The 23018-nt window shown below is 43.3% G+C and overlaps 1 protein-coding gene across 1 annotated transcript in view; it reads left to right on the forward strand.

The window, feature by feature from the left end:
* Positions 1–22332, forward strand: part of LOC124033469 (12S rRNA N4-methylcytidine methyltransferase-like) — a 37994-nt gene extending 15662 nt beyond the window's left edge. Inside the window, 6 exon segments of the mRNA XM_046345493.1 lie at positions 4225–4361; positions 12153–12277; positions 12280–12343; positions 14014–14192; positions 21892–22037; positions 22039–22332. Of these exon segments, the coding sequence (XP_046201449.1) occupies positions 4225–4361; positions 12153–12277; positions 12280–12343; positions 14014–14192; positions 21892–22037; positions 22039–22332 (945 nt within the window).
* Positions 22333–23018: the final 686 nt, after the last annotated feature.

Below are 23018 nucleotides of genomic sequence, written 5' to 3' on the forward strand. Positions count from 1 at the left end.
ACTTTGCAAGCTACAGGTAGAAACTTTGTGCAGTGTACTTTTTTCTCCAACGTAGGCCTTCCTGGTGGAGTTGGCTAGCAGTATCCCCTTTCAAAATTGTTTTTAAGGTGTTTGATCACGATTGCTGCTAACAGACATGATAGCTAGCTAACATCAGATCAGGACAAAATGGCTTGTTAACGAGATAAACTGGATGGCTATATCCAATATCGTTTGATTTGCTTTCCATCTATAGTGTTGATGACAGTAGTCTGATTTACAACTTTACCAGGACAATGTCAAACTCTTTCCAAAATCCTAATCTCTGATGAAGCAAGCTAAATGGCATGTTGTTTCCTTTAGCTAGCTAGCTACTTGACAAATGCATCTGGCTACCCTTCGAGTATCTGAAAATACATGATAAATTGATGTTTACTGATTGCTGTATTTTTTTAATGAACTTTTATTTAATCAGGGGAGCCCAATTTGTGACCAGGGTCTCATTTTCAATGGCGGCCACAAAGCAAAAGATTAAAAATATAACAATATACAATAAGAAGTACCCTACACAAGAACATCACCAACATCACAGGTGTCATAGACACGTTACTAAATCAATCAATCAATCAATCAATCAAACAAACAATTTTACACCTCTGTGAACTCATTTATCGTCAGGGTTTTAAAATACCCCAGTGGCACCAGGGAATCCAAATGTAATGCATTTTTGTAAGTGATTCAAAAAATGTGAAGTGTGAAAACAGATTGACCTAATTCCGGTGTAGACCCTAGGAACCTGCAGCGCTAACCAACCTTGTGAACGGGTTTGGTATCACATTATTTTATACGTTGGCACCAAAGTTAGGTAAGTTGGAAACTAGTGTAGTAAGGCTTTGTAAACAAAAAAGATGTTTGATAATTAATTGATCTAAGTGACTTTGATGAGGACCAGCCAACCTTTTGATACAGGATGCAGTGGTGAGTATTAAAACTGCCACCAGTGATGAAACGAATGGCGTGTCTGCTGTATTTTGACAAATGGTGTCACGATAGAAACTGGCAGGAAAGTTGATTGTACAATCTGCTTCCTGATGTTTAGAGCGAGGAAGTATGTATTTCTAAAAAATAAGCCCACTTTAAATCTTAGCTTTATAACTAGCTCTTCTGTGTGTTTTTCAAGAGTTAGATCTTTATCAATCCAAACTCCCAGATATTTATAGGATGGAACTTGCTCGATGAGAGAACCATCCAATGAGTAAAAATGTAGTCCATTGGTAACATTTTGGCCTGAATTATAGAACTACATATATTTAGTTCTGCCCGCATTAAGTACACGTTTTAAATCAACAAGGGCCTTCTGTAATGAAACAAAATCACATTGCAGCTCTAACGGCTTGGTCAACAGTTGGTGCAATGGCATACATAACCGTATCCTCTGCATACAGATGAATATTACAGGATTTAATAGACCAATATTATTTATATAAATAGTAGAGAACTTGTCCCTAAATCGGACCCTGCATTACACCTTTCATAATAGAGGACATTTTACAGTTGAATATGCTTATTCAACAACCTATTCATGAATAATGGGTGAATAGGGCCTGAATAAAAAATAAAAAGTTTGGACACACCTACTCATTCCAGGGTTTTTCTTTATTTTTACTATTTTCTACATTGTAGAATAATAGTGAAGACATCGCAACTATGAAATAAAACATATAGAATCATGTAGTAACTAAATAAGTGTAAAAACAAATCAAAAATATATTTTTGTTTTTAGATTCTTCAAAGTTGCCACCCTTTGCCTTGATGACAGCTTTGCACACTCTTGGCATTCTCTTAACCAGCTTCATTAGGAAGGCTTTTCAAACAGTCTTGAAGGGGTTTCACATATGCTGAGCACTTGTTGGCTGCTTTTCCTTCACTTTGCAGTCCAACTCATCCCAAACCATCTCAATTGGCACAGACACATGCATACACACAAACCCCAATAACATGCACACTATACATACACATGGATTTAGTACTGTAGATATGTGGTAGTGGTGGAGTAGGGGCCTGAGGGCACACAGTGTGTTGGGAAATCTGTGAATGTATTGTAATGTTTTTAAAATTGTATCAACTGCCTTAATTTTGCTGGACCCCAGGAAGAGTAGCTGCTGCGTTGGCAGCTAATGGGGATCCATAATAAATACAAATTGGGTTGAGGTCGGTTGATTGTGGAGGCCAGGTCATCTGATGCAGCACTCAATCACTCTCCTTGGTCAAATAGCCCTTACACAGCCCAGAGGTTTGTTGAAAAACAAATCATAGGCCCACTAAGCGCAAACCAGATGGGATGAAATGGCATATCGCTGCAGAATGCTGTGGTAGCCCGGCTGGTTAAGTGTGTCTTAATTTCTAAATAAATCACAGACCGTGTCACCAGCAAAGCACCATCACACCACCTCTTCCATGCTTCACGGTGGGACCCACACATGCGGAGATCATACATTCACCTACTCTGCGTCTCACAAAGACACAGCAGTTGGAACCAAAAATCTCAAATTTAGACGTCACCACCAACCTCACTCCCGATGCTTCGTTTTTGAAGGCTTCTGCATTCTGTAAGGACCGACTCCAGGAATGAGAAGCAGGTACGGGGAGTCAAACATTTAATCAGGAACAGACATAAAACGAAACAGGAACAGCATCAGTACACAGGTACAGTGCCTTGCGAAAGTATTCGGCCCCCTTGAACTTTGCGACCTTTTGCCACATTTCAGGCTTCAAACATAAAGATATAAAACTGTATTTTTTTGTGAAGAATCAACAACAAGTGGGACACAATTATGAAGTGGAACGACATTTATTGGATATTTCAAACTTTTTTTAACAAATCAAAAACTGAAAAATTGGGCGTGCAAAATTATTCAGCCCCTTTGTGGATATGTAACCCGAACCCAAGAGTCTTCAATTCAAGCTCGGAACTGTAGCTATGAGCCAATACAGTCGGGAAGTGAATAGACATTACATCGACTTATCTATAAGCAAATTACCTTGATAAATAAGTTATCTTAACTGGTTCATGCTCATTGTGTTTTGTTCACTGGAAAATAATAACTTTGTAGGTGTTTTAAAAAGATGTCTGGATGACTCAATTATTTTACAAACCACTGAAGTAAAAGAGGGAAATGGCTAGGTAACGTTAGTAGAGAAACAGCTAGGTAGTGATTTTCTCAGAAAATAATCAATGGGTAATTTTTACAAAACTAAGTAGTGATTTTCTGCTGGGCAACACAGACTTTCTATGGGGTTGAGATCTGGAGACTGGCTGAATTTTTACCAAAAAGTTATATTTTGGTTTCATCTGACCATATGACATTCTCCCAATCTTCTTCTGGATCATCCAAATGCTCTCTAGCAAACTTCAGACGGGCCTGGACATGTACTGGCTTAAGCAGGGGGACACATCTGGCACTGCAGGATTGTGTAACTGATGGTAGGCTTTGTTACTTTTGTCCCAGCTCTCTGCAGGTCTTTCACTAGGCCCCCCCGTGTGGTTCTGGGATTTTTGCTCACCGTTCTTGTGATCATTTGACCCCACGGGGTGAGATCTTGTGTGGAGCCCCAGATCGAGGGAGATTATCAGTGGTCTTGTATGTCTTCCATTTCCTAATAATTGCTCCCACAGTTGATTTCTTCAAACCAAGCTGCTTGCCTATTGCAGATTCAGTCTTCCCAGCCTGGTGCAGGTCTACAATTTTGTTTCTGGTGTCCTTTGACAGCTCTTTGGTCTTGGCCATAGTGGAGTTTGGAGTGTGACTGTTTGAGGTTGGGGACAGGTGTATTTTATACTGATAACAAGTTCAAACAGGTGCCATTAATCCAGGTAACGAGTGGAGGACAGAGGAGCCTTTTAAGGAAGAAGTTTAGGTCTGTGAGAGCCAGAAATCTTGCTTGTTTGTAGGTGACCAAATACTTATTTCCCACCATAATTTGCAAATAAATTCATAAAAAATCCTACAATGTGATTTTCTTGATTTTTTTCTCATTTTGTCTGTCATTGTTGAAGTGTACCTATGATGAAAATGACAGGCCTCTCTCATCTTTTTAAGTGGGAGAACTTGCACAATTGGTGGCTGACTAAATACTTTTTTGCCCCACTGTATAGGCTAATTGATAGAGGGTTGTCGTTGTAAGGCCTCTGAAAGCACTGTCCTTGACATCAGCCTAGATATAGCCTATTGTTTGTGTCCATAGGTTTTTCTGAACTTGAGCTTTGGAGGTGGAGGTCACACCAAAGCCATCCTGAGGGCCTCTCCTGAAGTGACAGTAGTGGCCCTAGACCGAGACCCCACAGCATTCTGCTTAGCTCAACAGCTGGCCAAGGAACACAGGTGATTGCCTTTTTTTATAATAATTACAGTGGTATGTATAATATGGGTACAATTTGTACTTAAGTCACATATTTCACAGATTTGCAAGTCATATAAATACATTTGTTTGCAAATGTAATCTGCATGTAGAAATATCAATGAACATCAAAGGGATACTTCTGCATTTTGGCAATGAGGAGCTTTCTTCTTCCCTAGAGTCAGATGAGCTTATGGATACCATTTTTATGTCTCTGCTTGGAGTTTGAAGGAAGTTGCTAACTAGTTACAAATGACGTGTATGTTAGACGCAGAGACATACAAATGGTCTCCACCAGTTCATATGACTCTGGAAAAGTAGATCCCAGGCCTCATTGCCAAAATCCCAAAGTATCCATTTAACATATCTTAATATGCTATAAAAGTAATTGTAAAATTGTAAAATGTGTAGGTTACCTAAAATGCAATTAAAGAATAGACACTCTCATAAAGTCTGATTCACAATAGCTCTACTGCCGAATGTGATTAGTATGTGCTTGCATTGTTAGTGCTGTTATGTGGGTTATTTTCCCTCAAAGTTATATAGTCAACAATTTATGGATCATAGTTTGGATTGAAGGTTAGCTAGATCATGATACAGCCTTTTGCATCCCAGCTCCCAACCCTCTCCACCTCCCTGCCAACCCTGAAAGAAAGCGAATCATTGAGTAACTGCTGCTAAAGCCCCTCGTTTCACAAACCATCCACATCTATTGTGTCAGGGAGACTAAAACCTAGTCCCCCCACGCTTAGCTGGTGGGCCTGGCGTCTCATTTGTCAGAACAGAGGCCCACGGCCCCAGTATGAGGGAGATGCTGCCTCCCACTGAGGTTCCGTCAGTGATGAGTGGGAGGTAAAGAGAGAGGAGAGCCCAGCAAACTTCGAAGAGAGGAGGGAGACACCGGGCCACTGTGTTTAATAATGAGGGAGAGAAGGAGTGTGTGCGAGAGCGAGCGAGAGCGCATGAGGGAGGATGAAAATTAGATGTTCCTAAGACCATGGCGTGGGTAGGAATCCTTTTACGTAGATTCCGGGGAAACCTCTCTCAGGGGGAATGTCTGCTACACCAACGCGCCTATGAGAGGGGGATGAGACGGAAGAGAGAAAATCAGAGTACGCCATTCTGTCAGCAGCAATATATCCCAGCTATAAACCCTTCCAAACCCACTCACGATGTGAGTTGAGAGAAGCCAGAGAAATCTAGCAATTAGCTAATATTATTGGAAGCCTGTATAAAAGACCCTTGCAGCCCACGTAATGCCTCCACACAACAGGGCTGGAGAGCATTCTCTTCTCTCTCTCCCGTATTTCTATCCTCACTGACTTCACTTCTCTTTTGCCTTGCAAAAAGTACAGCCTTGATGCAAACTATTGAAGAGCGATGTGAATCTGCACTTATGTAATTGCTTAGATTAGAGCCCAGAGTTAGATTTTCTAGCGTAGTAGACGCCCTGACAACTTTCACGTTGGTTGCAGTGGTCTGAGGGGTATCCTACGAAGGAAGCTGGTTTTCTAAAGCTAACCAGCTTCAATTTGCTTCAGATTCCAGCTCAGGCTTCATCTGTATTACTACGGTATGAAGCCTGCTGCTAACTCTAGCAGGCTTGTAACTGCGTGAATATGTCACACATGGCTATTCGAACACCGAAATCTTCAATGCTGAAACATCAATCAATGGACAAATCAGTGGCACATTTTCATTTGTGCCAAAATCAAAATGAAAGAAGGCCCAGGACGTTACCAGTGTAGTAAATCTTTTTTTCCTTGCCAAAAATGAAAACGCGAAGCAGATCAATGTCTTTGGTCCTTTATAAACCTGCTGTATGTGAAATAGTGTGTGCTTGAGCTTGGAAAATCAATACATGTAACCCTGAATGACATCGTGATGTTTGTTTCCAACATATTAGGGCTGCTTTCCTAAAGAAGGTAAATCCGCTTTGTGCTTTGTTTCCTTGCCACGACACTAACGAGTATCTGTTATTGTCCAGGCCCTAATGTTGAGACTTAATTCTCTAAGTGTGACTGAGTGTGACAATATTGTGGAGATTCTACGTACTAGTCTATTAGCAGAGATATCTTTCTTATTGCTATTACTTACGTACAGGGGGCTTTATGTGTGTGCAACTTTAGTAGAAAGTAGAAAATTAACAAAAAGAGAAAGTAAATTACTAGTGATTGGTGTCTGCATGTCATTGATTTACATGGGGTGATTAGCATTTAGCAAGAAACCTGATGTATTGTGTTTACTATAGACACCATTCCACTCTCCTAGGGTTACATCTAGTGAACAGGCCTACCAGGGAGAAGAAAGGGGAAATTACATTAGTTGTGGCACTCTACTGAGAATCTACGTAGCTCTAACTCTCTTTAGTCTTAGGCTTACATCTTAAACACATACATGCTACATTCGTTTATTTTTAAGTTTAGTTTAAACTTCTAGAATTGAGGTTGCTTAAGTTCACATTCCAAACTAAACACAAGCATCTTTCGCCAGTGGTACTTTGTGTGTGTTCTTTTTTCATGTCCTGTAGATATTTTCATCACTGCTCCCCTGCTGAAAGCAATCAATCAGCATCTTGTCTTAGGCCTTAGTGACGCAGGTAGAGGAGCTGAGCAGGTCAGCACTGGGGAATATTTCAGACTTGATTTGTGGAGAGGCAGCGCGTCATGTTGGACAAACACACACACACACACACACACTTAGAACTCAACAGTGAGGACTCCTGGCACTTTTACCTCAAAGTGGGGTGTTGGGAGGGGAATGGCATCTGCAGATGTGTGTTTTCAAGTGCTGCTGAATATAGTGCATTTTTGTGTAATGTGTTCAGGTTACAGTCATGAAAATGGAAAACAAAGGACACAATATTTACACAGTACATCCATACTGTACATCAGTGTCATCCGTCAGAGGAAGCGCTTAAAAGATTACCAAACCAACAGAGGAATATGTGTAGGCAAACCCTTATCTGCTCTACTTCAAACCCAGATAAACAGGTGATAGACATTCATATGAAGAAGACTGCAGCAGCTCAAAGCTCTGTTCCTTTCTTAAAACTTCTTAGGGCTGCAATCCCGTTAACGGGATCGATATGACAACAGCCAGTGAAAGTGCAGGGTGCCAAATTCAAAACAACAGAAATCTCATAATTAAAATTCCTCAAACATACATGTATCTTATACCATTTTAAAGATAATCTTGTTGATAATCCCACCACAGTGTCCTCTTTCAAATAGGCTTTAAGGCGAAAGCACCACAAATGATTATGCTAGGTCACCACCAACTCACAGAAAAATTCAGTCATTTTTCCAGCCAAAGAGAGGAGCCACAAAAAGCACAAATGGAGATAAAATGAATCACTAACCTGTGATGATCTTCATCAGATGACACTCATAGGACTTCATGTTACACAATACATGTATGTTTTGTTTGATAAAGTTCATATTTATATAAAAAATCTCAGTATTCATTGGCGCGTTACGTTCACTAGTTTCAAAAACATCCGGTGATATTGCAGAGAGCCACATCATTTTACAGACATACTCATTCTAAATGTCGATAAATACAATTGTTAGACATGGAAATAAAGATATACCTCTCCTGCTGTGTCAGATTTAAAAAACTTTACGGAAAAAGCAAACCATGCAATAATCTGAGACGGCACTCAGAAAAAAAATATATCCGCCATGTTGGAGTCAACAGAAATCAGAAATAACATTATAAATATTCCCTTACCTTTGATGATCTTCATCAAAATGCACTCCCAGGAATCCTAATTCCACAATGAATGTTTGTTTTGTTCGATAATGTCCATTATTTATGTTCATGTAGCTACTTTTGTTAGCGCGTTTAGTATACAAATCCAAACGCTCGTGCAGGTCCAGCCGAACGTTGGACGAAAACTTCAAAAAGTTATATTACAGGTCGTAGAACATTTCAAACTAAGTATAGAATCAATCTTTAGGATGTTTTTATCATAAATCTTCAATAATGTTCCAACCCAGAGAATTCCATTGTCTGTAGAAAAGCCATGGAACGCAGGTCGTATCATGTGAAATTCGCGTGACCAGGACCTGGCTCTCTGCCAGACCACTGACTCAGAGCTCTCATCAGGCCCCACATCACAGTAGAAGCCTCATTCAAGTTTCTAAAGACGGTTGACATCTGGTGGAAGCCTTAGGGAAGTGCAACCAATATCCCACTGGGTATTCAATAGGGGCTGGGTTGAAAATCGACCAACCTCAGATTTCCCACATCCTGTTTGGATTTCTTCTCAGGTTTTTGCCTGCCATGTGAGTTCTGTTATACTCACAGATATCATTCAAACAGTTTTAGAAACTTCAGAGTGTTTTCTATACAATACTATGCATATATTAGCAACTGGAACTGAGGAGCAGGCCATTTACTCTGGGCACCTTTCATCCAAGCTACTCAATACTGCCCTGGGAGCCATATAAGGTCCTGATCCAGGGCACCAATACTACCACCAATACTTACTTCCAGGATGGACCTACAGTACACATATAGGGGAAGGGCTTTCTTTTTAACAGTTGTGGACAACTGGGGACTTTTTCTGGAGAAAACTGAGTAGCAAAAATAGATGCAGGCTGAGCACTTATGCCAGAAATTGGAATAGGGTGTTATTTTTGAAAGACGGAAGTTTCGCCGTTTAGTGGCCAATCTTCACACTTCCTGAAGACCCTAATGGAACTTAAAGTTAAATAAGTTCTCAAACCCCTTTTAATGTGATATGGAAGTTGTAGTGACTACAGACAGCCAGGACCTCAGTGTTTTATTTTTTTATTTTATCTTTATTTAACTAGGCAAGTCAGTTAAGAACAAATTCTTATTGTCAATGACGGCCTAGAAACAGTGCTCCTAGAAACTGCCTGTTCAGGGGCAGAACGACAGATTTTTACCTTGTCAGCTCGGGGGTTTGAACTTGCAACCTTCCGGACAGTATCCCCAGTCACCACCCTGGGGCTTTGGGGTCTACCGTGTGCAGAGGGAAGAGTGTCCCTACTGGCCCTAGTTTGACACATGCACGTGAAGAAGAGTGGTTGTAACAATAACCAGTTCATCATTTTATTTTTTTAACAAGGTTTCCCTGCCTAGAGCCCTGTTACCTCACTCAGCAGGGCAGGGCATCCCCCAGCATTACTTAAGGTCATTCAATCCACCATATGACCTAATGTGGCCTTCTCTTCAATCATTTAACTTGTTGTAGGTGGGCCAGGGGAGATGACATTTAAAACACCAACTAACCTTTTATTCAGTTATAAGTTAAGAATGATGTTAATGTTGTGGGTTGTATAACTACATATAGATCAGTTCTCTAAAGCAATTATATGCCTATACTTGGACCACACACACATGCACACACTACTGAAACTGGGCATGTTTAATAATATAACACCTTACATAAGGAATGTATATATCCCACCATGTGTCTAAGCCACATAAAGAAGTAAATCATGAAAAAAACGTTAACTGTTTTGCATATTCTTAAATCATTCTGTGTCTTACAGAAAGAGAGCATCGGAGTCTCCTCAGCGTGTAGGGGAAGGTGAGTTCAACCGGCATAGCTGAGGGTGTGTAGAAAAAAAACTTAAATATAGTAACGGAAAATAGATACTAATGATGAGACACTGCCATTTCCTTATCTCTTGCAATTATCAATGAATAAAATCCATAGATTAAAATCCCTTACTAAGAAAGCTCCATCATAATCTTTTGTAGTTAAACACGTTTTAGCCATAACTAATATGAGAACAGTTTGTTAGGGTCTTTGTCTCTTCATGACTTAATCCACCACCTCTCCTTGCCTGCCTGCCTTATTGCTGAAGACAATATAAGATTTGTGGAGGAGGCTAGAAGAATTGACACGACACCATCTGTACCAAACCAAGTTTATGATTAAACCTTACGATGCATTTAAACAAGTCAACTACCTGGATGAAATTAAATGTATCTCCACACACAGTATAGTTTACCATGTTAACCAACTTTAATTGAATTAGGGGGATAACAAAGGTTTGTAAATGTAGATGTTATGTCCATGAAACAATGTATGGATAATATGATATCCCTTCAGTTTTTCTACACTTTATTACATTTTATACTCAATGTAACTTTTTAGGGGACTTCAGTCTCTGAAGGGAGTGAAATGCATCAAGAGTCCTGATTGATGAAAATGGTCTTAAACCAATGAGCTGCAGAAGCCATAAATTCTCAGCATATTGACATAAGGTCTTACTGTGTACTGCGTTGGTACACAGTAGGCATGGTTGCTCTGTCTGGGGGCACTGCTCTGTTGAGATGGGACCGGGAGGGGGTGGACGAGTCTGTGAAGCATGTGGGTGTGGCGAATGCCTTGCTATAGATTTTACAGCATATTAATGACTGCAGCGAAGAATGAAAAACTTCTCGAGCATGATAAGGAAAAGCCCTGGCCTGACAGCGCGGGCGAGATGCTCCACTCAACCCTTGGTCTCTCAAGCGTCAGTGGGTGTATGAACACAAGGACCCCAAGGCCTGCTTGCCAAGTCGTTAGTGGGAGAGACCTTATCGAGATGGCCACTGCTATTATATCTTTATTGCAGCAATGGGGGGGTCTTTTATTTCATTTCAACAAGACTATTGAGAGGAGACTAGAGGAGGTTAGATGCGGCGGAATCGCAATTGTCTGCGATGCTGAGATGTGGAAGATGTTATAAGTCAGGTTGGTGTGGTGTCTAAGACCCCGTCTCTGTCTGTCTGCCAGTATTGGGTGGCCCTGTTGACCCCTCAGGCTGATTTATGGCAGCCCCTCTAGCTCTCACCAGCCATAATCTCTGTGCTCACTGAAAAGGTCACATGAAAAATGCATGACCGTGATGGGAAGATCCCACCACCTGTGTGTGCGGCAGGGGGCTGTGTCTTGTACAGGGCTGTGTGTCGAGGCAGGAGGCTGTGTCTTGTACAGGGCTGTGTGTCGAGGCAGGAGGCTGTGTCTTGTACAGGGCTGTGTGTCGAGGCAGGAGGCTGTGTCTTGTACAGGGCTGTGTGTCGAGGCAGGAGGCTGTGTCTTGTACAGAGCTGTGTGTCGAGGCAGGAGGCTGCGTCTTGTACAGAGCTGTGTGTCGAGGCAGGAGGCTGTGTCTTGTACATGGCTGTGTGTCGAGGCAGGAGGCTGTGTCTTGTACAGAGCTGTGTGTCGAGGCAGGAGGCTGTGTGTCGAGGCAGGAGGCTGTGTCTTGTACATGGCTGTGTGTCGAGGCAGGAGGCTGTGTCTTGTACAGGGCTGTGTGTCGAGGCAGGAGGCTGTGTCTTGTACAGGGCTGTGTGTCGAGGCAGGAGGCTGTGTCTTGTACAGGGCTGTGTGTTGTACAGGAAGGATTTGCATGGGGATTGGGTCCAGAGGAGACGGGTGTTGAACAGCAAGGAAAATGTTACTTTTTCTGTCAACCACTTTTGCTTAAAAGGTTTTTATAGTGCTTTTTATTTGTCTCATTAGCATTCATAACAAACTGGAAGTGTCAACAGGAGTTCTTGTACAAATTCTTGTACAGTATTTCTGACCTGTGTTGAATGTGTTTACATAATCTGTACCCATTTCTCCATGTCCCTTTCCTGACATTTAATTATCTGATTAAAGGTTTTCTCCCCCTCCCTCCCTCCCTCCCTCCCTCCCTCCCTCCCCCTCCCTCCCTCCCTCCCTCCCTCCCTCCCTCCCTCCCTCCCTCCCTCCCTCCCTCCCTCCCTCCCTCCCTCCCTCCCTCCCTCCCTCCCTCCCCCAGTGGCCGGGTGCAACCGTTGCTCAGACGTTTCAGTGAGCTGGGAGCCCTGCTGTCTAGACTGAGGTTTCAGCCAGGTAGTGTGGATGCTGTTCTTCTGGATACTGGCTGCTCCTCCATGCAGATGGACTTCCCGAGAGAGGCTTCTCCCTCAGTAAGGATGGCCCTCTGGACATGAGGATGGATGCAGATAGGTGGGACCATGCATTATCACCCCACCACAGTTGCACAAAGCATTATTGTAATTTGATGTCCATCACTATGTATTATAGGGTAGTATCAGTGAATAGTAATGATATAGGCCTGTGTGTCTGGAGGATACATTGAACTACCTTCAGCCCAGATTACTCTAACATAGTATGTGTTTCTCAACACACATACGGCGCCTCCTTCCTACTGCTTGCTGGGAAATGTTATAAACTGGTGGCAATTTTATTTCCCTGCTTCTGTCATGAGAGGAAAGTCAATTGAGTCAACAATTTATTCCCATAGATGTGTATATATATATATAATGAAAATTATTGATATATATATGCACATTGAGCACTCATAAGGCCTGGAATTTGTAGTCTATCAATCTATCCTTGCCTTCAAGGACTTTGACAATGATTTGACATGAGCTTTTCAAATTGACAGGTATTATGTTTCTGCGGAGAGGAACGGCAATTGTTATTGTATAATCAGTAGGATTCCTCAGCATCAGCCAACCCTTACAGCAGCAAAATGAAAATCATCGATACATCTCACAGTAGCAAAGCAGAGTGGTTCATGAACTAGTATATCATGTTAGTGTTCGATGAAGGAATGAGTCACTCTTGCTGTGGTAGATGAACAACATATAAGGGCTTAGATCTGTTCTTTATCTTTACCTCCCATTTACACTGTAAAAACCCATCTCGGTCAATTATGTGGTTAATTTCTGTCCCATTTGAGGAACCTCGTAGGCAATGTATTTTAAACACCATTTGAAGCTACATATTTTAAAGTCTCTTATGACAACATAGACAGACATGGAGCAAAATATATTTAGTTTTTAGGTTATGATAAGGTATGACAATTGTATTAAACTCATGAAGGCATTTTATTGTAATCATTACAAAAAATATTTCTATTATATTACCCTCATTCTGTTATCCTAGTTGAAATGTCCAATGAACCCCTTTAAATAATTGTTCATATGGCAGATCTGAAGTTTATAGATAGTCGTCTACACTGTCTATTTCAAGGTCTACTGTACAGGTGATGTTTGTGTACCTGCTCCTTTTCTTTGCATTCAAATCTGTTGAGGCGTATGTGGAATTTTAACATGCAGAGGTCAGCATTGATTTTTCCTCTGACATAACCTTTAGCATTTGTTTTCCAGCACCAACTAAAATGACACATGACATGTCCTGGTCCTGTGTAGCTCAGTTGGTAGAGCATGGCGCTTGTAACACCAGCGTAGTGGGTTCGATCCCCGGGACCACCCATACGTAGAATGTATGCACACATGACTGTAAGTCGCTTTGGATAAAAGCGTCTGCTAAATGGCATATATATATATATACATGTATGATCACTGGCACGTTATTCATCTAAAGCATTACATGTCTTGCCCTCCCAACACTTTGTTGTAGTTATTATTGTTGTAGTTGTGTATTTTATCCACACTAATTATGTTTCTCTAACGAGATGTACCGAGAACCTGTCGATGAGTGAATGGAGACAAATGAACTGGCAAATATAGAAATACGGCTCTGCCGCTGGCTACATCTCCCTTGTTAGCCACAGAGGTTTTCAGCTGTGTCTGAGATATGTCAGACTTCGCCGCTGTCAGCAAGGACGTGACGTCAAGCAGCCTAATTGGGCTCCTCTTTGTGCGTAGGTACCCCGACATGCCCTGCGCCGCTGACGTTGTGAACGCCTTAGATCAACAGGCGCTTGCATCCATCCTCACTGCCTATGGGGAGGAGAGGCATGCCAGGAAAATAGCCTCTGCCATGGTGGAGGCACGCAGTGTCTACCCCATCACCCGGACACAGCAGCTGGCCAGCATGGTGGCAGGTACCCTCGTTAATTCCCTACATTGTTTTAGAGGCTCAGGGCAGAAACGGTAGGGAAATATTAAGCCCCCGTATTCCTGTGGGACCTATTTGTCTGGGGAAAAATCACAATGGCTCTAATCTCAAGCATCATCCTCTCCTGTCTGTGTTTTGGATGCCTCTCGCATTTCCTGATGAGATTACTATTAATAAGGAGGAGAGAGATGCGTCTGGCGTAGGGTGCGGCTGCCGCTCTGACAAGAGAGTGACAACTTCTCTTTCTCACACGAGCCCCCGTTCTCTCTTCCCTCCCGTTTTCCTCCTCCCCTTTGTTGCTTTTGATTTCGTTTCCCACCCTACCTCATTTTATGCCCATCCCCCAGCCCATCTCGTTCACACACATGCACACACACTCATGCACAGATTGAGGATGGATCATAATTTTTAATGCATTTTAGTTTTTTTTGCCTTCCTCTGAGATCTCTACAGAGAGATCTTCTCAATGGCTGTTACGGAGCTAGGCGCTACGTGCGTCACACAGGGAGAACAGGTGTGAGGGAGGACAGTTGTTTGATCTCTTTTGAAGAGCAGAGCGAGTCACCAGCAATCTTTATTCCAATCAATCCAAGAGGTCCTGACTCATGTGGGTCCCAGGGGGTCAGCTAGGCTGCTGGTGACACCGTTGCCTAGGGAAGAATGCCATGTGGGTGGAGGGGAGGGGAGATTGTATTTGTGTAAGGGGGCACACTTTGTAGTGCAATGGTTGGGGGTGTTCAGGACCGAAATGATAGTGTGTTCTAGGTTTATTGGATGGGTCTTTATTTTTCTCTCTCAATCTCTCTACCTTTTTGCAGGCACACTTGGATCAGGATGCAGATCTCTTAAGCCCCATAGACTACAGTGGCAGGAAGCCTTCCAGTCTGTTTAGCCATGTTGGGGTGCAGAGCTTATTATAAACTGTGTTTGCTACCAACAGCCCTGCAGCTCTTCTATAAGGAGTGGTAGTCCTGCATTCCTTCTATACGGAGTAGTAGCCCTGCAGCTATGCTATAAGGAGTAGAAGCCCTGCAGCTCTGCTATACAGAGTAGTAGCCCTGCAGCTCTGCTATACGGAGTAGTAGCCCTGCAGCTCTGCTATACGGAGTAGTAGCCCTGTACCTTTTCTATAAGGAGTAGTAGCCCTGCAGCTCTGCTATAAGGAGTAGTAGCCCTGCAGCTCTTCTATAAGGAGTAGTAGCCCTGCAGCTCTGCTATAAGGAGTAGTAGCCCTGCAGCTCTTCTATAAGGAGTAGTAGCCCTGCAGCCCTTCTATACGGAGTTGTAGCCCTGCAGCACTTCTATGGGGAGTAGTAGCTTTGCAGCTCTTCTATAAGGAGTAGTAGTCCTGCATTCCTTCTATAAGGAGTAGTAGTCCTGCATTCGTTCTATAAGGAGTAGTAGCCCTGCAGCTCTGCTATAAGGAGTAGTAGCCCTGCAGCTCTGCTATAAGGAGTAGTAGCCCTGCATTCCTTCTATAAGGCGTAGTAGTCTTGCATTCCTTCTATAAGGAGTAGTAGCCCTGCAGCTCTGCTATATGGAGTAGTAGCCCTGCAGCTCTGCAATAAGGAGAAGTAGCCCTGCAGCTCTGCTATAAGGAGTAGTAGCCCTGCAGCTCTGCTATACAGAGTAGTAGCCCTGCAGCTCTACTATACGGAGTAGTAGCCCTGTAGCTCTGCAATAAGGAGTAGTAGCCCTGCAGCTCTGCAATAAGGAGAAGTAGCCCTGCAGCTCTGCTATAAGGAGTAGTAGCCCTGCAGCTCTGCAATAAGGAGAAGTAGCCCTGCAGCTCTGCTATAAGGAGTAGTAGCCCTGCAGCTCTGCTATACAGAGCAGTAGCCCTGCAGCTCTTCTATAAGGAGTAGTAGAGACCTGCAGTTATGCTATAAGGAGTAGTAGACCTGCAGCTCTGCTATAGGGAGTAATAGCCCTGCAGCTCTGCTGTAAGGAGTTGTAGCCCTGCAGCGCTTCTATGGGGAGTAGTAGCCCTGCAGCTCTTCTATAATGAGTAGTAGCCCTGCAGCTCTTTTGTAAGGAGTAGTAGCCCTGCAGCTCTGCTATAAGGAGTAGTAGCTTTGCTATAAGGAGTCGTAGTCCTGCAGCCCTTTTATGAGGAGTAGTAGCCCTGCAGCGCTTCTATAAGGAGTTGTAGTCCTGCAGCGCTTCTATAAGGAGTAGTAGCCCTGCAGCTCTTCTATAAGGAGTAGTAGCCATGCAGCTCTGCTATAATGAGTAGTAGCCCTGCAGCTCTGCTATAAGGAGTAGTAGCCCTGCAGCTCTTCTATAAGGAGTAGTAGCCCTGCATTCCTTCTATAAGGAGTAGTAGCCCTGCAGCTCTGCTATAAGGAGTAGTAGCCCTGCAGCTCTGCTATAAGGAGTAGTAGCCCTGCATTCCTTCTATAAGGAGTAGTAGTCCTGCATTCCTTCTATAAGGAGTAGTAGCCCTGCAGCTCTGCTATATGGAGTAGTAGCCCTGCAGCTCTGCAATAAGGAGAAGTAGCCCTGCAGCTCTGCTATAAGGAGTAGTAGCCCTGCAGCTCTGCTATACAGAGTAGTAGCCCTGCAGCTCTACTATATGGAGTAGTAGCCCTGTAGCTCTTCTATAAGGAGTAGTAGAGACCTGCAGTTCTGCTATAAGGAGTAGTAGAGACCTGCAGTTCTGCTATAAGGAGTAGTAGACCTGCAGCTCTGCTGTAAGGAGTTGTAGCCCTGCAGCGCTTCTATGGGGAGTAGTAGCCCTGCAGCTCTTCTATAATGAGTAGTAGCCCTGCAGCTCTTTTGTAAGGAGTAGTAGCCCTGCAGCTCTGCTATAAGGAGTAGTAGCTTTGCTATAAGGAGTCGTAGTCCTGCAGCCCTTTTATGAGGAGTAGTAGCCCTGCAGCGCTTCTATAAGGAGTAGTAGTCCTGCAGTTCTGCTATAAGGAGTAGTAGCCCTGCAGCTCTGCTATAGGGAGTAATAGCCCTGCAGCTCTGCTGTAAGGAGTTGTAGCCCTGCAGCTCTTCTATAAGGAGTAGTAGCTCTGCAGCTCTTCTATAAGGAGTAGAAGCCCTGCAGTTCTGCTATAAGGAGTAGTAGCCCTGCAGTTCTGCTATAGGGAGTAGTAGCCCTGCAGCTCTGCTGTAAGGCGTTGTAGCCCTGCAGCGCTTCTATGGGGAGTAGTAGCCCTGCAGCTCTTTTATAAGGAGTAGTAACCCTGCAGCTCTACTATAAGGAATCGTAGTCCTGCAGCTCTTTTGTAAGGAGTAGTAGCCCTGCAGCTCTGCTATAAGGAGTAGTAGCTTTGCTATAAGGAGTCGTAGTCCTGCAGCCCTTTTATGAGGAGTAGTAGCCCTGCAGCGCTTCTATAAGGAGTTGTAGTCCTGCAGCGCTTCTATGGGGAGTAGTAGCCCTGTGGCTCTTCTATAAGGAGTAGTAGTCCTGCAGTTCTGCTATAAGGAGTAGTAGCCCTGCAGCTCTGCTATAGGGAGTAATAGCCCTGCAGCTCTGCTGTAAGGAGTTGTAGCCCTGCAGCTCTTCTATAAGGAGTAGTAGCTCTGCAGCTCTTCTATAAGGAGTAGAAGCCCTGCAGTTCTGCTATAAGGAGTAGTAGCCCTGCAGTTCTGCTATAAGGAGTTGTAGCCCTGCAGCTCTGCTGTAAGGAGTTGTAGCCCTGCAGCTCTTCTATAAGGAGTAGTAGCCCTGCAGCTCTTCTATAAGGAGTAGTAGCCCTGCAGTTCTGCTATAAGGAGTAGTAACCCTGCAGTTCTGCTATAAGGAGTAGTAGCCCTGCAGCTCTGCTATAGGGAGTAGTAGCCCTGCAGCTCTGCTATAGGGAGTAGTAGCCCTGCAGCTCTGCTGTAAGGAGTTGTAGCCCTGCAGCGCTTCTATGGGGAGTAGTAGCCCTGCAGCTCTTCTATAAGGAGTAGTAACCCTGCAGCTCTGCTATAAGGAGTCGTAGTCCTGCAGCCCTTTTATGAGGAGTAGTAGCCCTGCAGCGCTTCTATAAGGAGTTGTAGCCCTGCAGCGCTTCTATAAGGAGTTGTAGCCCTGCAGCGCTTCTATAAAAGGAGTAGTAGCCCTGCAGCTCTTCTATAAGGAGTAGTAGCGCTGCCCCTCTTCTATAAGGAGTAGTAGCCCTGAAGCTCTTCTATAAGGACTAGTAGTCCTGCCTCCTTAATTTCCTTTCCATTCTCCTGTATTATGAAAATGTAGAGACATAATAAATCAAATAGTTCCTGCCTCAGTAGAGTCATTTAGTTGAATATACTGAATGTAATTCTGAAATGTTTTTGAATTTGATTCATCTGTTTATATACCTCTTTAGCTGAGCTAGCTAAAGGACATGGATCTGATTTCATGAGGAGAAAAACACAACAGAAATAGACAAACCAGTCAAATAAATATGACTTAACCAACCCATAGTTTATATGAATTGATATGAATACAACAATAAATGTTCGGCGTGTGATGAACAAAAGCAACAATCCACTAACAGATCAAATATTATACTATTATGATTAATTTTGTGTGTTTAGCTTACATACATTTGCATAACACGATCATGCAGTCTTACTTCAGTTGTGGCTCCAATATATTAATTCTAAGCCAATTGTCCCCCTCCCCCTTCCCTGCCAGAGTCAACAGTAATGCCTAATGAGCCCTCTCTACCCCCTCTCGCTTGCACCCCAGCATCTATTTTGTTACAAATTAAGCAGTGGTGGTTGGGTTGTTGAAGGTGTTGAGACACCATAATGACAGGTGCCTTGGGAGCCTTTTGCTCCCCCCACTCACTCCCTCCCTCCATATATCCCCTTGTCTCTCTCTTCCTTCCTTTGTGTAAACCCACACAGCTGTGGCTGACTGAGGCCCCTAAAATGTTTTCCCTCATTTAAGTATACATATATTTTTTAAGAACTGCTGACATATTATTATGGAGAGCAATCAATTTAGCCCATATAGCAGGGGTCAGAAACACGTTCTTTTGTCCAATAAGAACATAAAATCCAGGAATTTAGCTAAAAATGTGTTTAATTCGTGACATTTAATAACACATATATGTCATCATGTCTCATTGTAATCAAGGTATGAAATGCTTGTTATTTTCAAATACAATCTCTTTTTAGGCTAAGATGTGGTCAATTTGCAGTGTAAAAAATATTATAATTATGTTCTGGCCCCCTGACCATCCGCTCCGACAAAAATAGGGCTGCGGATGAATCTAGTTGCCTACCCCTGCCATATAGGCTCTGTTATTCAGTTGGTCAGAGTGGTGCATCCAACCACTAAACATCGAGAGTGCATGGGTCCCACTGGCTTCCTCTTGGGAAAGGCATCTCAAATGGACTCAAGTTGTTGAGAGTTAACGCAGCAGAGTGAACAGGCACATCCTTGATATGGTGATGGACACAGTTAGTGAGGATAACATGATTGACTGTTGTAGGAGTGTGTGGCCTTTCAACCCAACATTCACTCACGTGACGGATGCGGTTAGTAATGGTTGTTTGCCTCGCAATAAATGCATTGTGTCAGTGTGAAGTTTGCCCAGCTAAATGGACACTCTAGTTTTCTTCAATTATAAATGAACAGCCCTTAGAATTGCAATGCTGTGTTGATTTCTAAATCACACATTTCCAGGGTTAAACAACCTCAAAAGAATAACATTCTAATGTGAATTCTAAGTCCAGTTGAGAGAATGTTTTCTATTCCCGTCATGGTGTCTGCAACTTGGTGACATTTGGCGGTGGTGTTTCACTAACCACAGGCTGTGAATGAGGCGGTGGTTTCAGCTCACAGAAACGAATCATCACCACGGCACAAGCCCAAGCTCCACGGAGAGTTCACGAGCAGTCCGTTGCACTCATGCCTCAAGCCCTGACAATATTAATGATGTAATACATCCTCAAGTGCCTCACTGCTTTATAGAACACAGGATTTACTGAACTAATAATCAAGCATCAGTCTGAAATACTCTTGTGCATAAACAGGCAGCATACGGCTGCCTAGGAATGGTACTTCCAAGCCATGTACTTTGGATCCCTTATCTTTAGTGGTGTGTTGTTCCACAGAGTGCTGTCCTTATTGTAATTGCTGTAATATGATTGTGAAGTGAATGTCTTTCCCTGACCCCCTTTATAGAAACAAAATCAGATGGAGAAGAACATGTACAGCTCAGCGATACCCTTTCATTTCATAGCAAGACAGAGTCCATCACGTTAGCCTTCGGACCAGACAATCACCAGGGGTAACATCACCTGGAGAAGAAATGTATTCAAACAAGGGTGTTCTTATGTTTCTTAGACTAAATTCTTAGTTAATAATTACGTTTTTTTGGCATTATTCCAGATTTTTTTGTCAGGGTTGTAGCGAAAAACATTAGACAAAAGTTTTTTTAGAATATTATTTATCCATTAGCGATGAAGACAAAGTGATCGGTCTTATAAAATGGGAATAACCACCACATCCCAGAGGGGTTTCAGAACTCCGCTGCCTCCAACAGGTCTGGAGGATTTGGTGTCTGTTTGGCAATGCTATTTGTTCAGCCTGTTCAGTTGATCAGTGAGATTGTTTGGATATAGCTAGATTTCTGTTAGCTTTCCCAGTCTGCTGCTTTGTGGCATCTTTGCTTATTTTTTTCTCGTGCACTCTAGCTGTGGGACCCTTGAAAGATGAATTAGAGAGAGCACAACTTGGTGAAACTGGGCCACGGCCGCAGCGCAGGTTTTCTATTGATTGCTGGGTGACTCACAGTCAGTGCTGTTGAACGCCAGAGGAGAGAAATGCCACACTGCTCTCTCTCCCTTTCCCCCTCTCTCTCTCTCTCTCTCTCTCTCTCTCTCTCTCTCTCTCTCTCTCTCTCTCTCTCTTTCTCTTTCTCTTTCTCTTTCTCTTTCTCTTTCTCTCTCTCTCTCTCTCTCTCTCTTTCTCTCCCTCTCTCTTTCTCCCCCTCCCCCTCTCTCCCTCTTTCTCTCTCTCCCCCTCTTGCTCTCAATCTCTTTTTCTCTCGCTCTCCCTCTCTTCTCCTCTCACGTACAAACATGGGCTGAGTTCTACGTCAATGCTGGCATTACTCTGGACAGGGGACACCAAAGCTCCAGATAGGAAACAGAGCAGCGCTTCAGCAGCCAGGAAGGCACTGCAGTCTGGACCCCTTGCCTGTCAATCAGTGCCAGGGAGCAGGGAGGAGTGGACGTGCTCTTCACCCAGCACAGATTGTTTTGTGGCACTTCAAACAGTACCAAATGCAAACATGACCATCTGAGCTTACTTGAACACAGTCTGTCTGAACACGGTGTCATCAAACCGCACAAGCAAAGGCAACCATTATAGGCTATTTGCTAGCAATGGGGGGATGAAGAGAGAGTCATCTGAAAGAGAAGCACAACTTCATTTTCAAGTATTATCACAAGCACCTGTTTATTTACAGGTTTTACTTACTGTCATTGTCAATCACATATTAAGGCTGCAGCCTGGACAGGATTTGGGAAAATGTGGCTATGATTGGGGCTTATTCAGACTGGGAGGTTAAAAACTAAGAGTCATTAGAGAGCTGTAAGAATTCTGTTCTGGTCTGTTGATTCTCCTGGATTTAATGTGAAACATTTCAGGTATGCTGCTCTCCAGGTGAATAACATGCTTCCTGCGCTATATAAATGCTTCATGTCATTTGTTTGATTAATTTAAAATAAAAGCATTTCTTCGCCTCTAGGATCTTTTGCAGCCAGCGCTCTCTATGCCCGCAAAGATCGGCTTCAGCGACCCTCACACGTTGCCACCAAGACATTTCAGGCGCTGCGTATGTTTATCAATGATGAGCTGAATGACCTGCATGCTGGACGCTGCACTGCTCTGACAGTGCTTAATGCTTAAACCTGGCGGCCGCCTCTGTGTGCTGACCTTCCATTCACTAGAGGACCGCATGGTAAAGCGTTTTCTCCATGGAGAGGATGTAGGTGCCCCACCCCGTCGGAGTGTCCATCAGAGAGTCCAGCGATGGGAGGAAGAGGAGGAGGAAGAAGAGAAGGGTGGGGAAAAGGACAGTGGTCACTGGATTGACCTGCAGAGAGGGGTGCTGATGCCACAGGCAGAAGACATACTGGAGAACCCATGGGGACGCTCAGCCAAACTCAGGGCAGCATTCAAACAATAACCCTCTGGAACGTGGCCTCAACCTGCACCAATTAAATCCTTGATGTTTAACTAGACTATAGAACCACCAGGCTGGTCTTCGTCAGATACGACCATACTGATCATATCCAGGCACAGTCTCACTGGTGTCGGTTGGGTGACATACAGAACAAGTGCCTTGTTAATGGTGGAACGCTGAGGCTGACTGGTATTTAACTGCCATGCACTAACAGTCAACAATCCATGTAGGCATGTGCTCCTTAGTTAATATTATACTGTGTGTTGCTACTGAGTATTTATTTAATTTAGTTTAAGTGACTAGTGTACACTACTTGAATATAGGAAACACAATTGTGCTGAAGCCTAAGTTGAAGATATCAAGGATTCTAATATCCCATAACTCTTTGCATAAATGAGAAATAATTAGAAAATAAAAAGGGGCCAGCTATGCTAGTTAGCAATGGCGCTTGTCCCATGAATCTGTTTATTATTCGAAAGATTCTAATCTGGGTATCTTCAACCTAGGCTGAAGCCAGAGACACGGAAGACAAACGTCTCTCTTACTCTCTCACTCACTCAATTTGTACTGCATTACTTTATGGCTGAGCTGACACAGCTGCATACAGTAACAGTTCTGCCTTGAATTCTGAGGTTCCTCAGTTCTCCCCGTTGGCTGAACCCATAATGTTTTTGCTCTCTTGACTAATT

The sequence above is a fragment of the Oncorhynchus gorbuscha genome, linkage group LG04 (genome assembly GCF_021184085.1).
Source record: "Oncorhynchus gorbuscha isolate QuinsamMale2020 ecotype Even-year linkage group LG04, OgorEven_v1.0, whole genome shotgun sequence".
Classification (NCBI taxonomy): domain Eukaryota; kingdom Metazoa; phylum Chordata; class Actinopteri; order Salmoniformes; family Salmonidae; genus Oncorhynchus; species Oncorhynchus gorbuscha.